Source organism: Hyperolius riggenbachi, unplaced genomic scaffold, assembly GCF_040937935.1.
Source record: "Hyperolius riggenbachi isolate aHypRig1 unplaced genomic scaffold, aHypRig1.pri scaffold_132, whole genome shotgun sequence".
In the NCBI taxonomy this organism is placed as follows: domain Eukaryota; kingdom Metazoa; phylum Chordata; class Amphibia; order Anura; family Hyperoliidae; genus Hyperolius; species Hyperolius riggenbachi.
Genome location: NW_027152348.1, coordinates 65,056 through 79,929, shown reverse-complemented (window position 1 = coordinate 79,929; position 14,874 = coordinate 65,056). Strand labels below are relative to the sequence as shown.

At 48.3% G+C, this 14,874-nt stretch overlaps 1 protein-coding gene across 1 annotated transcript in view; it reads left to right on the top strand.

The window, feature by feature from the left end:
• LOC137543622 (serine/threonine-protein phosphatase 2A 65 kDa regulatory subunit A alpha isoform-like) overlaps positions 1-14,874 on the top strand; it is a gene marked incomplete at its 3' end in the record, with an annotated part of 183,382 nt that overhangs the window by 126,727 nt on the left and 41,781 nt on the right. The window contains exon 10 of the mRNA XM_068264738.1: positions 5,921-6,094. Coding sequence (XP_068120839.1) covers positions 5,921-6,094 — 174 coding nt within the window. The remainder of the gene's footprint in view (positions 1-5,920; positions 6,095-14,874) is intronic.

The following is a 14,874-nucleotide window of genomic DNA, read 5'->3' as shown; positions in this document are numbered from 1 at the left end:
GAATCCCCTCAGAGGACAAGATCCCACTAGTTCCGCGAGAGTCACCTCAGCACAGCAGGGAACAAGGAATCCCCTCAGAGGACAAGATCCCACTAGTTCCGCGAGAGTCACCTCAGCACAGCAGGGAACAAGGAATCCCCTCAGAGGACAAGATCCCACTAGTTCCGCGAGTCACCTCAGCACAGCAGGGAACAAGGAATCCCCTCAGAGGACAAGATCCCACTAGTTCCGCGAGAGTCACCTCAGCACAGCAGGGAACAAGGAATCCCCTCAGAGGACAAGATCCCACTAGTTCCGCGAGTCACCTCAGCACAGCAGGGAACAAGGAATCCCCTCAGAGGACAAGATCCCACTAGTTCCGCGAGAGTCACCTCAGCACAGCAGGGAACAAGGAATCCCCTCAGAGGACAAGATCCCACTAGTTCCGCGAGAGTCACCTCAGCACAGCAGGGAACAAGGAATCCCCTCAGAGGACAAGATCCCACTAGTTCCGCGAGAGTCACCTCAGCACAGCAGGGAACAAGGAATCCCCTCAGAGGACAAGATCCCACTAGTTCCGCGAGAGTCACCTCAGCACAGCAGGGAACAAGGAATCCCCTCAGAGGACAAGATCCCACTAGTTCCGCGAGAGTCACCTCAGCACAGCAGGGAACAAGGCATCCCCTCAGAGGACAAGATCCCACTAGTTCCGCGAGAGTCACCTCAGCACAGCAGGGAACAAGGAATCCCCTCAGAGGACAAGATCCCACTAGTTCCGCGAGAGTCACCTCAGCACAGCAGGGAACAAGGAATCCCCTCAGAGGACAAGATCCCACTAGTTCCGCGAGAGTCACCTCAGCACAGCAGGGAACAAGGAATCCCCTCAGAGGACAAGATCCCACTAGTTCCGCGAGAGTCACCTCAGCACAGCAGGGAACAAGGAATCCCCTCAGAGGACAAGATCCCACTAGTTCCGCGAGAGTCACCTCAGCACAGCAGGGAACAAGGAATCCCCTCAGAGGACAAGATCCCACTAGTTCCGCGAGAGTCACCTCAGCACAGCAGGGAACAAGGAATCCCCTCAGAGGACAAGATCCCACTAGTTCCGCGAGAGTCACCTCAGCACAGCAGGGAACAAGGCATCCCCTCAGAGGACAAGATCCCACTAGTTCCGCGAGAGTCACCTCAGCACAGCAGGGAACAAGGCATCCCCTCAGAGGACAAGATCCCACTAGTTCCGCGAGAGTCACCTCAGCACAGCAGGGAACAAGGAATCCCCTCAGAGGACAAGATCCCACTAGTTCCGCGAGAGTCACCTCAGCACAGCAGGGAACAAGGAATCCCCTCAGAGGACAAGATCCCACTAGTTCCGCGAGAGTCACCTCAGCACAGCAGGGAACAAGGAATCCCCTCAGAGGACAAGATCCCACTAGTTCCGCGAGAGTCACCTCAGCACAGCAGGGAACAAGGAATCCCCTCAGAGGACAAGATCCCACTAGTTCCGCGAGAGTCACCTCAGCACAGCAGGGAACAAGGAATCCCCTCAGAGGACAAGATCCCACTAGTTCCGCGAGAGTCACCTCAGCACAGCAGGGAACAAGGAATCCCCTCAGAGGACAAGATCCCACTAGTTCCGCGAGAGTCACCTCAGCACAGCAGGGAACAAGGAATCCCCTCAGAGGACAAGATCCCACTAGTTCCGCGAGAGTCACCTCAGCACAGCAGGGAACAAGGAATCCCCTCAGAGGACAAGATCCCACTAGTTCCGCGAGAGTCACCTCAGCACAGCAGGGAACAAGGAATCCCCTCAGAGGACAAGATCCCACTAGTTCCGCGAGAGTCACCTCAGCACAGCAGGGAACAAGGAATCCCCTCAGAGGACAAGATCCCACTAGTTCCGCGAGAGTCACCTCAGCACAGCAGGGAACAAGGAATCCCCTCAGAGGACAAGATCCCACTAGTTCCGCGAGAGTCACCTCAGCACAGCAGGGAACAAGGAATCCCCTCAGAGGACAAGATCCCACTAGTTCCGCGAGAGTCACCTCAGCACAGCAGGGAACAAGGAATCCCCTCAGAGGACAAGATCCCACTAGTTCCGCGAGAGTCACCTCAGCACAGCAGGGAACAAGGAATCCCCTCAGAGGACAAGATCCCACTAGTTCCGCGAGAGTCACCTCAGCACAGCAGGGAACAAGGAATCCCCTCAGAGGACAAGATCCCACTAGTTCCGCGAGAGTCACCTCAGCACAGCAGGGAACAAGGAATCCCCTCAGAGGACAAGATCCCACTAGTTCCGCGAGAGTCACCTCAGCACAGCAGGGAACAAGGAATCCCCTCAGAGGACAAGATCCCACCAGTTCCGCGAGAGTCACCTCAGCACAGCAGGGAACAAGGAATCCCCTCAGAGGACAAGATCCCACTAGTTCCGCGAGAGTCACCTCAGCACAGCAGGGAACAAGGAATCCCCTCAGAGGACAAGATCCCACTAGTTCCGCGAGAGTCACCTCAGCACAGCAGGGAACAAGGAATCCCTTCAGAGGACAAGATCCCACTAGTTCCACGAGAGTCACCTCAGCACAGCAGGGAACAAGGAATCCCCTCAGAGGACAAGATCCCACCAGTTCCGCGAGAGTCACCTCAGCACAGCAGGGAACAAGGAATCCCCTCAGAGGACAAGATCCCACCAGTTCCGCGAGAGTCACCTCAGCACAGCAGGGAACAAGGAATCCCCTCAGAGGACAAGATCCCACCAGTTCCGCGAGAGTCACCTCAGCACAGCAGGGAACAAGGAATCCCCTCAGAGGACAAGATCCCACTAGTTCCGCGAGAGTCGCCTCGCTTTATCAAGGAGAGAGGATGCAAGTGAAGCCACCATAGCAGCCTTTAAATAGGAAAGAAAAAGGAGGGAACACCCATAATCATCACTCAACACTAGAGATGTGGCGAACGGTTCCCGAACCGTTCGCTGGCGAACATCTCTAAATCCATGAGGGTTTTACTACTTCCGGGTCGCTCTGACCCGGAGTAGTACGCCTGCACTGCCCGGCTTAGCGTGTCCTAGATCGCGCTCCTGTTGCCGGGCACTCTCTGCGCATGTGTGTGACGTCATGAGTGACATCACGCTCATGCGCAGAGAGTGCCTGGCAACAGGAGCGCGATCTAGGACGCGCTCCGCCGGGCAGCGCAGGCGTACTACTCCGGGTCATTGCGACCCGGAAGTGGTAAGAGGCCCAGAGAGGTTCGCCAGGCGAACGGTTCGGCCCATCTCTACTCAACACCTGCAAATAATGCCAGGAGTGAGAGAGGGAAAGGAAACCAGCACTTCCTGGATTTGTAACCAGCTTGGAACACAAACCAGAAGTGATGTAATAGTCACAGCAGCACCAATCACCAGAGAATAAGGCAGCAAGCAGTGTAGTGAGACAGGAAGGAGGAAGAGGTTCAGAGACTTCCAGGTATATCAGCTACTATGTTAACCCCTTCCATGCCGCACAGCACATTTATGCAGTTATATTACATGCTTGATGACAACAATATACACTGTAAATGAATCATTAACTAGTTATAAATACATTTCATCCAGTTTATAAGTCCAGATAGAAGTTTTGAGCAAATTGAAGTTCATTCAGTAGCCAAAGTAAATTTGTTATGAATGCAAAATATTTGCATCCTAGATTCCACAGAATTTCATCCTTATAGTTCTTTTTGAGCTGCACAAGGTCCGAGCATGTAGAGGAAAGTTCCATACATTTGTAAATTGCATCCCAGTTTTTCCAACAAAGTCCTTTAAAGGGCCAGAGAACATAAATCAGCATGAGGGTCTTTATAGCCAACAGCGTCCCATATTCGAGGGAGGTATGATGTCCATATACTGGGGTCATCAAGAGTCCACAGAAGTCCATAAGAACATAGATATCACATGTATAGCAAAACACAGGGGGCAATCTGTATATAGAAGAAAACAAATCCAATATTATGCATCAACGAATATTTCTTAGCTGCAGTTAAAGATGCAGTATAACATTACAAGACACTAGTAAAAAAAAAACAAAAAAAAGTTTTATTTCAGTTAAACCAAGAAACCGGACCAATCCATCTCTTCATTCATACCCATGGGGGCCATGCTCTTTAGTTGATAGATCCACCTGGCCTCACGTTTTAGTAAGGCATTTGTAATATTACCCCCTCTAATACCTATTTTTATTTGGTCCACACCATAGACCCTAGCACCATTGTAGGAACCCCTGTGTGCTGACCAAAAGTGGGCCGCAACAGAGGTCAGTGTTTTCCCATCTTCCAAATCCCTTTCTGCTAGCCCGATGTTAGATAAATGTTTCTGGATCCTGGTCTTTAGCATATTTTGTGTTTGACCCACATAAGGTTTACCACAGGGGCAAACTATCACATAGATCACCCCCTTGCTTTTACAATGAATAAAGCCTCTTAGCTTAAAGGAGGTGGTTCCCATGGAATCCTGGATAAACTTACTGGGTTGCATCAAGCTGCACACATTGCAATCTCCACATGGATAACTACCTTGAAGGGAACCTCTGCATTTCTTCCTATTACCAACAAAATGATTCATGCATAGTCTGTCTTTGAGGCTTGGACATCTTTTAGCTGTAATTGATGCCTGCGGGTTAACAAATTTAGCAATCGTTGTATCAGATGTTAACACCGGCCACACCTTGTTCAACATGCGATAAATATCTCTCCATTGGTTATTGTACATAGTACTAAGTCTTACCAATTGGTCTGAAGATTTTGGTGTGTTTTGGAGCAAACCCTGGCGATCTGTAGTTCTTGCACGTTGATAAGCCTTTGAGATGACTTTATGCGGATAGCCCCTGTCTTAATGCCCCCCGGCGGTCCTTGCGGGGTCCACTTCCCGGCCGCCAATTGTCTATACGGCGGTCAGGAAGTGGTTAAAGAGGATCTGTAACCTCAAAAAATCCCCTGGGGGGTACTCACCTCGGGTGGGGGAAGCCTCCGGATCCTAATGAGGCTTCCCACGCCGTCCTGCGTCCCTCGGGGGTCTCGCTGTAGCCCTCCGTACAGCCGTGACGTAATATTTACCTTCCTGGCTCCTGCGCAGGCGCTCTGACTGCTGTCGGCTCCGAACTACACGGAAATACCCGATCGCCGTCGGGTCTGCTCTACTGCGCAGGTGCAAGTTTCCGGCGCCTGCGCAGTAGAGCGGATCCGACTGAGATCGGGTATTTCCGTGTAGTTCGGAGAGGAAGGCAGCCACAGCGCCCCCGAAAACAAATGCCTCAAAATGACCTGTGAATAGGACGTTGGGCCCCTTAGCGCACCTAGGCTGCAAAAAAGTGTCACGTGGTATCGCCGTACTCAGGAGAAGTAGTATAATGTGTTTTGGGGTGTATTTATACACATACCCATGCCGGGTGGGAGAAATCTCTCTGTAAATGGACAATTGTGTGTAAAAAAAAAATCAAACAATTGTCATTTACAGAGATAGTTCTCCCACCCAGCATGGGTATGTGTAAAAATACACCCCAAAACACATTATACTACTTCTCCTGAGTACGGCGGTACCACATGTGTGGCACTTTTTTACACCCTAAGTACGCTAAGGGGCCCAAAGTCCAATGAGTACCTTTAGGATTTCACAGGTCATTTTGCGACATTTGGTTTCAAGACTACTCCTCACGGTTTAGGGCCCCTAAAATGCCAGGGCAGTATAGGAACCCCACAAATGACCCCATTCTAGAAAGAAGAGACCCAAAGGTATTCCGTTAGGAGTATGGTGAGTTCATAGATTTTATTTTTTGTCACAAGTTAGCGGAAAATGACACTTTGTGAAAAAAAAACAATTAAAATCAATTTTAACCCTAACCCTACTGTCCATACCATAAAGCTTGCTGTTTAATAATTGATGTCTCAGCTGTTCACTGATCATCCTAATCTCTCCACTCAGTGCCCAGAAGTGCGGCTCAACATCATCTCCAACCTGGACTGTGTGAATGAAGTGATTGGCATCCGGCAGCTCTCCCAGTCACTGCTGCCTGCCATCGTGGAGCTGGCTGAGGACGCCAAATGGCGAGTGCGCCTGGCCATCATCGAGTACATGCCTCTGCTCGCTGGCCAGCTGGTACGTCCGTCTGACATCTGTACAAGTGTTGCCTCTGTAAGGTCAGGAGATCACATCCATTCACATTTATGGGACCGCTTAGCCTTGTTCCACATAATTTTCTGCTTCTGACCTTTTATTCTGAAATCCTTCCACTTGCATATCCAGACAGGGATGAGTTTATTTCAGATTTCATCCTCTAATTAGTGCAGCTGAGTGGGTGTGTGAGGGAGGGGTTAAACGTACCCAGCAGCCTTCTTCTTTAATCCCAAAAACAATTAACCCTTCGCACACTCGCATGCAAATGTTCAAACAAATGCATTCCCAGATTCACTCATCCAGGCACCACTGCTATCCCTACAGCTAAGTTACAAGCCGGGGTCTTAGTTCACAGAGGAATGCGTTCCCATGCGTAGTCCCCTACACTGCGCAGAAGTACCCAGGTAAACATAGGTGTCCTAACTCTGGCCCTGTAACATGCGTAGTCCCCTACAGTGCGCAGAGCTACCCAGGTAAACATAGGTGTCCTAACTCTGGCCCTGTAACATGCGTAGTCCCCTACACTGCGCAGAGCTACCCAGGTAAACATAGGTGTCCTAACTCTGGCCCTGTAACATGCGTAGTCCCCTACACTGCCCAGAGCTACCTAGGTAAACATAGGTGTCCTAACTCTGGCCCTGTAACATGCGTAGTCCCCTACACCGCGCAGAGCTACCCAGGTAAACATAGGTGTCCTAACTCGGGCCCTGTAACATGCGTAGTCCCCTACACTGCGCAGAAGTACTCAGATAAACATAGGTGTCCTAACTCTGGCCCTGTAACATGCGTAGTCCCCTACACTGCGCAGAAGTACTCAGATAAACATAGGTGTCCTAACTCTGGCCCTGTAATGTGCGTAATCCCCTACACTGCGCAGAAGTACTCAGATAAACATAGGTGTCCTAACTCTGGCCCTGTAACATGCGTAGTCCCCTACACTGCACAGAGCTACCCAGGTAAACATAGGTGTCCTAACTCTGGCCCTGTAACATGCGTAGTCCCCTACACTGCGCAGAAGTACTCAGATAAACATAGGTGTCCTAACTCTGGCCCTGTAACATGCGTAGTCCCCTACACTGCGCAGAGCTACCCAGGTAAACATAGCTGTCCTAACTCTGGCCCTGTAACATGCGTAGTCCCCTACACTGCGCAGAGCTACCCAGGTAAACATAGCTGTCCTAACTCTGGCCCTGTAACATGCGTAGTCCCCTACACTGCGCAGAAGTACCCAGGTAAACATAGGTGTCCTAACTCTGGCCCTGTAACATGCGTAGTCCCCTACACTGCGCAGAAGTACCCAGGTAAACATAGGTGTCCTAACTCTGGCCCTGTAACATGCGTAGTCCCCTACACTGCGCAGAAGTACCCAGGTAAACATAGGTGTCCTAACTCGGGCCCTGTAACATGCGTAGTCCACTACACTGCGCAGAGCTACCCAGGTAAACATAGGTGTCCTAACTCGGGCCCTGTAACATGCGTAGTCCCCTACACTGCGCAGAAGTACCCAGGTAAACATAGCTGTCCTAACTCTGGCCCTGTAACATGCGTAGTCCCCTACACTGCGCAGAGGTACCCAGGTAAACGTAGCTGTCCTAACTCGGGCCCTGTAACATGCGTAGTCCCCTACACTGCGCAGAAGTACTCAGATAAACATAGGTGTCCTATCTCTGGCCCTGTAACATGCGTAGTCCCCTACACTGCGCAGAAGTACTCAGATAAACATAGGTGTCCTAACTCTGGCCCTGTAACATACGTAGTCCCCTACACTGCGCAGAGCTACCCAGGTAAACATAGCTGTCCTAACTCTGGCCCTGTAACATGCGTAGTCCCCTACACTGCGCAGAGCTACCCAGGTAAACATAGCTGTCCTAACTCTGGCCCTGTAACATGCGTAGTCCCCTACACTGCGCAGAAGTACCCAGGTAAACATAGGTGTCCTAACTCTGGCCCTGTAACATGCGTAGTCCCCTACACTGCGCAGAAGTACCCAGGTAAACATAGGTGTCCTAACTCTGGCCCTGTAACATGCGTAGTCCCCTACACTGCGCAGAAGTACCCAGGTAAACATAGGTGTCCTAACTCGGGCCCTGTAACATGCGTAGTCCACTACACTGCGCAGAGCTACCCAGGTAAACATAGGTGTCCTAACTCGGGCCCTGTAACATGCGTAGTCCCCTACACTGCGCAGAAGTACACAGGTAAACATAGCTGTCCTAACTCTGGCCCTGTAACATGCGTAGTCCCCTACACTGCGCAGAGCTACCCAGGTAAACATAGCTGTCCTAACTCGGGCCCTGTAACATGCGTAGTCCCCTACACTGCGCAGAAATACTCAGATAAACATAGGTGTCCTAACTCTGGCCCTGTAACATGCGTAGTCCCCTACACTGCGCAGAAGTACTCAGATAAACATAGCTGTCCTAACTCTGGCCCTGTAACATGCGTAGTCCCCTACACTGCGCAGAAGTACCCAGGTAAACATAGCTGTCCTAACTCTGGCCCTGTAACATGCGTAGTCCCCTACACTGCGCAGAGCTACCCAGGTAAACATAGCTGTCCTAACTCTGGTCCTGTAACATGCGTAGTCCCCTACACTGCGCAGAGCTACCCAGGTAAACATAGCTGTCCTAACTCGGGCCCTGTAACATGCGTAGTCCCCTACACTGCGCAGAAGTACCCAGGTAAACATAGCTGTCCTAACTCTGGCCCTGTAACATGCGTAGTCCCCTACACTGCGCAGAAGTACCCAGGTAAACATAGGTGTCCTAACTCGGGCCCTGTAACATGCGTAGTCCCCTACACTGCGCAGAAGTACCCAGGTAAACATAGCTGTCCTAACTCTGGCCCTGTAACATGCGTAGTCCCCTACACTGCGCAGAGCTACCCAGGTAAACATAGCTGTCCTAACTCGGGCCCTGTAACATGCGTAGTCCCCTACACTGCGCAGAGCTACCCAGGTAAACATAGGTGTCCTAACTCGGGTCCTGTAACATGCGTAGTCCCCTACACTGCGCAGAGCTACCCAGGTAAACATAGGTGTCCTAACTCTGGCCCTGTAACATGCGTAGTCCCCTACACTGCGCAGAGCTACCCAGGTAAACATAGCTGTCCTAACTCGGGCCCTGTAACATGCGTAGTCCCCTACACTGCGCAGAAGTACCCAGGTAAACATAGGTGTCCTAACTCTGGCCCTGTAACATGCGTAGTCCACTACACTGCGCAGAGCTACCCAGGTAAACATAGGTGTCCTAACTCTGGCCCTGTAACATGCGTAGTCCCCTACACTGCGCAGAGCTACCCAGGTAAACATAGCTGTCCTAACTCGGGCCCTGTAACATGCGTAGTCCCCTACACTGCGCAGAGCTACCCAGGTAAACATAGCTGTCCTAACTCGGGCCCTGTAACATGCGTAGTCCCCTACACTGCGCAGAAGTACTCAAATAAACATAGGTGTCCTAACTCGGGCCCTGTTCTTACGCCAGAAGATCAGCAGGGCTGCCAGACAACTGGCATTGTGTACAGACTCCATATCACTGTCACCTCGACTTCCCTAATGAACCTTCAATTCCTATGGCATTCCTTAACCGGTGATTATCCATTCTGTGTAAAATAGGAGCTGTCGGCCACATTCTCAGAAAAACAAAAAAAAACCACATAGAAGTAGATCAATAGTTGCTGTATTTACATAACATCTGTATTGCACTGTCCACGTCACAATTTTAGTGATTTTTCTACAGCCTTAGGATTCTTCTTTTTAACTTTTTCTAACTTGAAGCCAATCCTGATGTTATTTCCTCCGTTATATTTTTATGTAATTATGTCATTTATCTCCTTATGTCATTTCCTCGGCCTGACTGTGTGTGCATTGCCGGCCTTCCTACCAGACCTCAGGCACTCCCACCCAGCTCTGCCATAGAAAGTGTATTGTCTCAGCATGAGAAATATTGGCCAATCAGAGAGAAACAGAGGTGTGTGTGTGTGTGTGTGGGGGGGGGGGGGGGGGGGGGGAAGTAAAGAAGCAAAAAAAGACAAACCAGCATGCCCTGAAACTTCCTTTGTGCTGCAGGTGTACCAAATAAGAGTCAGGTAAACTGGGGAATGATCATTTATCAACAAAAAAAATACCTGGTAGTATCCGGTAGTAGGTTTTTCTGATAGTCCTCCAGGCCGGCCCCCCAGAAGTGAGAGGACACTGAAGTTCACCTATTAGGAAACACAGGTTATTAGTAATTAAACAGTCTGACGCGCCCCCTCCCCTGTATAAATGTGTCCCCTCCTCCATCTTATTCACTTTTACCAGAGCAGATATAACCCTAGGTGCTTAGTTCCAGAAGAGAATAGACGTGAATACAGCAAGACACCCAAGGTGGTTTAGGGAAGGGAAATTATAGAGGGGGGCCGGCCTGGAGGACTATCAGAAAAACCTACTACCGGATACTACCAGGTATTTTCTCTCTACGTCCTCCAGTCCGGCCCCCCAGAAGTGAGAGACCACAGAGAAACTGTCTTTACTCGCAGCTAGGGTGGGATGACTGCCTGCAGGACTTTCCTTCCGAAGGTTACGTCCTGGCTTGACAGTACATCTATTCTATAGTGCTTTATGAAGGTCGATGGATTTGACCATGTTGCCGTTTTACAAATCTGGTCCAATGATGCTCCTGCCCTTTCTGCCCAAGATGTTGATATTCCCCTGGTTGAATGAGCTTTAAGTTGTGGGGGAAGAATTTTTCCTGCTGACTTGTAAGAATATTCTATAGTCTGTCTTATCCATCTGGCTATGGATGGTTTTGTGGCTTGCATGCCCTTCCTTTGTCCTGAAAAAAGTGTTAGAAGTCTATTGGTCTTCCTCCACTCTTTTGTTCGTTTTAAATATATGAGAATCGCTCTCCTTACATCTAGGAGATGGAGTAGTCTTTCCTTCTCGGAGGTAGGTGTATCGCAAAAGGAAGGAAGCACTATCTCTTGGGTTCTGTGAAATCTAGTGTTTACTTTTGGAACGTATGTCGGATCGGGCCTGAATATAATTCTATCTGGTAAAACGGTCATATAGGGATCTTTTATGGATATGGCTTGTAGGTCACCCACTCTTTTAGCTGAAGTTATAGCTGTTAAGAAAGCTACTTTTAACGTAAGAAATTTTATTTCCACTTGCTGCAGTGGTTCAAAGGGAGATTTTTGCAATTGTTGTAACACTAAGGAGAGGTCCCATGGTGGGAAGCCTGTCGTCTGTATTGGTCTGGACTTTGACACTGACTTTAGGAAGGCTTTAACATATTGTTCTTTAGCTAGAGGTTTATCAAGCAGAATTGATAGAGCTGTTATTTGGACTCTTAGCGTGCTCACTGCTAATCCCAAGTCCACTCCGTCCTGCAGAAAATCAAGCACTGTAGGTAGGCTAATCTTTTTTCCCTGTAAACCTTTTTTCTCTTTCCAGCTTTCAAACGTCTTCCAGACTTTTCCATAGATTTTTCTGGTCACTTCTTTCCTGTTCTTAAGCAAAGTCTGGATGACCTTTTCTGAGAATCCTTTTTTAGCTAATATCTGCCTTTCAACATCCATGCCGTTAGGCGTAATCTCTGAGGATTTGGATGGTAAACTCCTCCCTGAGCTAACAGATCTGGTCTGCACTGAAGTTCCCACGGTTCCTGTATAGCCATAGATTTTACTAGCGGAAACCAGGCCCTCTTTGGCCACCAGGGAGTAATTAGGATAATTGTGGCCTGTTCCAAACTTATCTTCCGTACCACCTTTGGTATAAGGTTGAAGGGTGGGAAGGCATATAGCAGTCCCTCCTCCCACTGTACTGAAAGAGCATCTAGGGTGTCTCTGCTCCCGGATGTATGGATTGAGTAGTACCTTTGTAGTTTTGCATTCCTTGGGGAGGCGAAAAGATCTATTCCCGGTCGTCCCCATTTCCGAGAAATTGCATTGAAGGTTTCTTGGCATAACTCCCACTCCGACTCCAGTACTGGGGATCGACTGAGCTGGTCTGCCAACTGATTTAGTCCCCCTTTTATATGGACTGCTGTCAAGGATAAACAATTCTTTTCCCCCCAAGTTAATATCTCCATCGCAAGATCCATGAGGCTTTTGACTCTGGTGCCTCCCTGTTTTGACAGATATGACACTGTGACTATATTGTCGGACATAACTCTGACATGTTTGTTCTTCACTATTTCGGAGAAGGCCAAGAGAGCCTGCTTTGTGGCTGCTAGTTCTCTGAAGTTTGAGGAAGCTTGTCTCACTTCTAGACTCCATTCCCCCTGACTTTATCTGCCCTGGCAGTGTGCACCCCACCCCCAGGCGCTGGCATCTGTGGTAACCGAAATTACTTCTTTCGGACCCCATTCTTTGCCCTGAGAAAGATTCATGTCTATCATCCACCATAGAAGAGATTCCCTTACCTCTGGTGATACTGACTTTTCTTTGTCCAATAATCGGTAATTTTTTCCCCCCTCCTGTAGGAACCATTCCTGCAGGAGACGGGAATGTAATTGAGCCCATTGTACAGCCGGGATACATGAAGTCATGGTCCCCAGTAAGGAAACTGTTTCCCGTAAGGAGACCTTCCTTTGGCTTAAAAAAGTAGAGGTCTTTCGAAAAACTTTCCCTATTTTTTCTGGGGGTAACCAAATTTTCTTTTCCACTGTATCCAGCACATATCCTAGATATAAAGCCTTTTGTGCTGGGACTAGGCTGGACTTTTCCTGACTGACTATCCATCCTAGTGATTCCATGAGTTTTAGAGTTAAATCTAGATCCTTCTCTAGATCTTCTTTTGTTTGTGCAAAAATTAAAAAGTCGTCCAGGTACGGAATAACCTTTATTTTTTGCATGTGGAGGCAAGCTGTCATCTCTGCTACAACTTTTGTAAAAATACGGGGCGACGCCGCGAGGCCGAACGGGAGGGCTCTGAATTGGTAATGACACAGGGTCTTCCCAAAGCTTAGGGCGAACCTCAGGTACTTTTGGTACCCAGGATGAATTGGTACATGTAAATAAGCGTCCTGCAAATCTATTGTCGCCATCCAAGCACCCTCTGTAAGCAATTCTCTTACTGTATAAATATTTTCCATCTTGAACCTTTTGACTTTCAGATACTGATTCAGATTTCTTAAATTTATAATCAGACGAAATTTTCCTGATGGTTTTTTTACCACAAAAATGTGGGAATAAAACCCCTGCTTTAGTTCGTGACTCGGAACCCGACAAATTACATTCTGGTGTATTAGAGAGATGACAGCCTGCCTCAGAGCCTTGGACTTTTCCATGTCTTTTGGAGCCGTAGTGACATAGTAATTGGGGGGAGGGTAACTGGAGAACTCCAGTTTGTACCCTGACTCTATTAGGTTTGTTATAAATTGGTCTTTCGTTATTTCTTTCCACTTTGGAAGAAAGTGGGTTAACCTCCCCCCGACCCTCACTAGAGAGTCATTTTGATTCCTTATTTCCGGGCATTGAGGGTTTCCTGAACGGAATCGTACCTCTACCCCTGCCCTGAAAATATGTCCACCTTTTTTGCTGTTCCGTATTGCTATTCCTTTGCGGGATTCTATTTCTCCCTCGAAAGAATCTCTTTGGCGTTACCTTTTTACGTTTATCTGGAAATTTCCTCCTCCTATCGGTGGACCTTGTAAGGATATTATCTAGGTCCTTCCCAAAAAGTAAATTCCCCTCGAACTTCATGGCGCACAACCTGTTTTTTGAGGTGAAATCACCCTCCCAGGTTCTGAGCCAAACTAGACGTCTAATAGAGTTAACCAAAGCCGCACACTTTGCTGTTGCTTTAAATGACTCTACCAGGGCATCACAGATGAAGGCGAGGGACTTTGACACAATTGGAAAAGACTCTAGAATTTGTTCAGGAGACGTCCCCACTGCCAGCAACTCCTGAATCTCGTCGATCCAAGCAATCAGATTTCTGGATACACAGATTGCAGCAATATTTGGCCTGAACACTAACGCTGATGTGTCCCATGCCCTTTTTGCTAAAATCTCCGTTTTTTTATCTAATGGGTCTTTTAGGGCCCCCATGTCTTCAAATGATAAGTCAGTATTTTTAGAATATTGTGCTAAAGCTGCATCTATCTTTGGACATTTATCCCATCTCTCAATATCTGTATCTTTAAAAGGAAACTTCCTTTTGAATGATTTTGCCACTCTGAATCTTTTCTCTGGGAACTCCCATTGTTCATCAATCATTGTGTTTAAGGATTTGTGAACTGGAAATACTCTAGTGGTCGGAGTTTCTAGCCCCTTATATATAGTATCCTGAACTGATATTTCCTGAGCAGATTCAGATATCTGTTCACTCTCATAAATTGCCTTTAGTAATTCTGCCGTTTCGTCTGGATTAAACAGAAATCTGGCAGTCTTATTTTCCTTAATCTCTCTGTCTGATCCATAGTCTGAAATATTTTCCTCTTGTTCGGCTGAACTGTCAGAAGAAGTTTGAGTACCTTCCTCTTCTGTGTTCTTTTTCCTGGCTACAGAAGGGATAGCAGTGGAAACCTGTTCCATTTGTAGGCTGGTTCCTTGTCCTTCAGCAATAATCCCCCTTAGTGCCGAAAAGGTGGATTGCATTTCCATTTTAAAGGATTCTAGAAAGTCTTTCATAACTTTAGCCGAATCCTGGGTCTCTAATTCAGTTAGACATTTACTGCAATCTGTTTTTTTCCAGTCATTAGGTAACTTGGCATTACAATTATTGCACCTGTTTGACTTTGATTTATGTTTTAAGTAGACTTGTTTCTCAGGAGCTT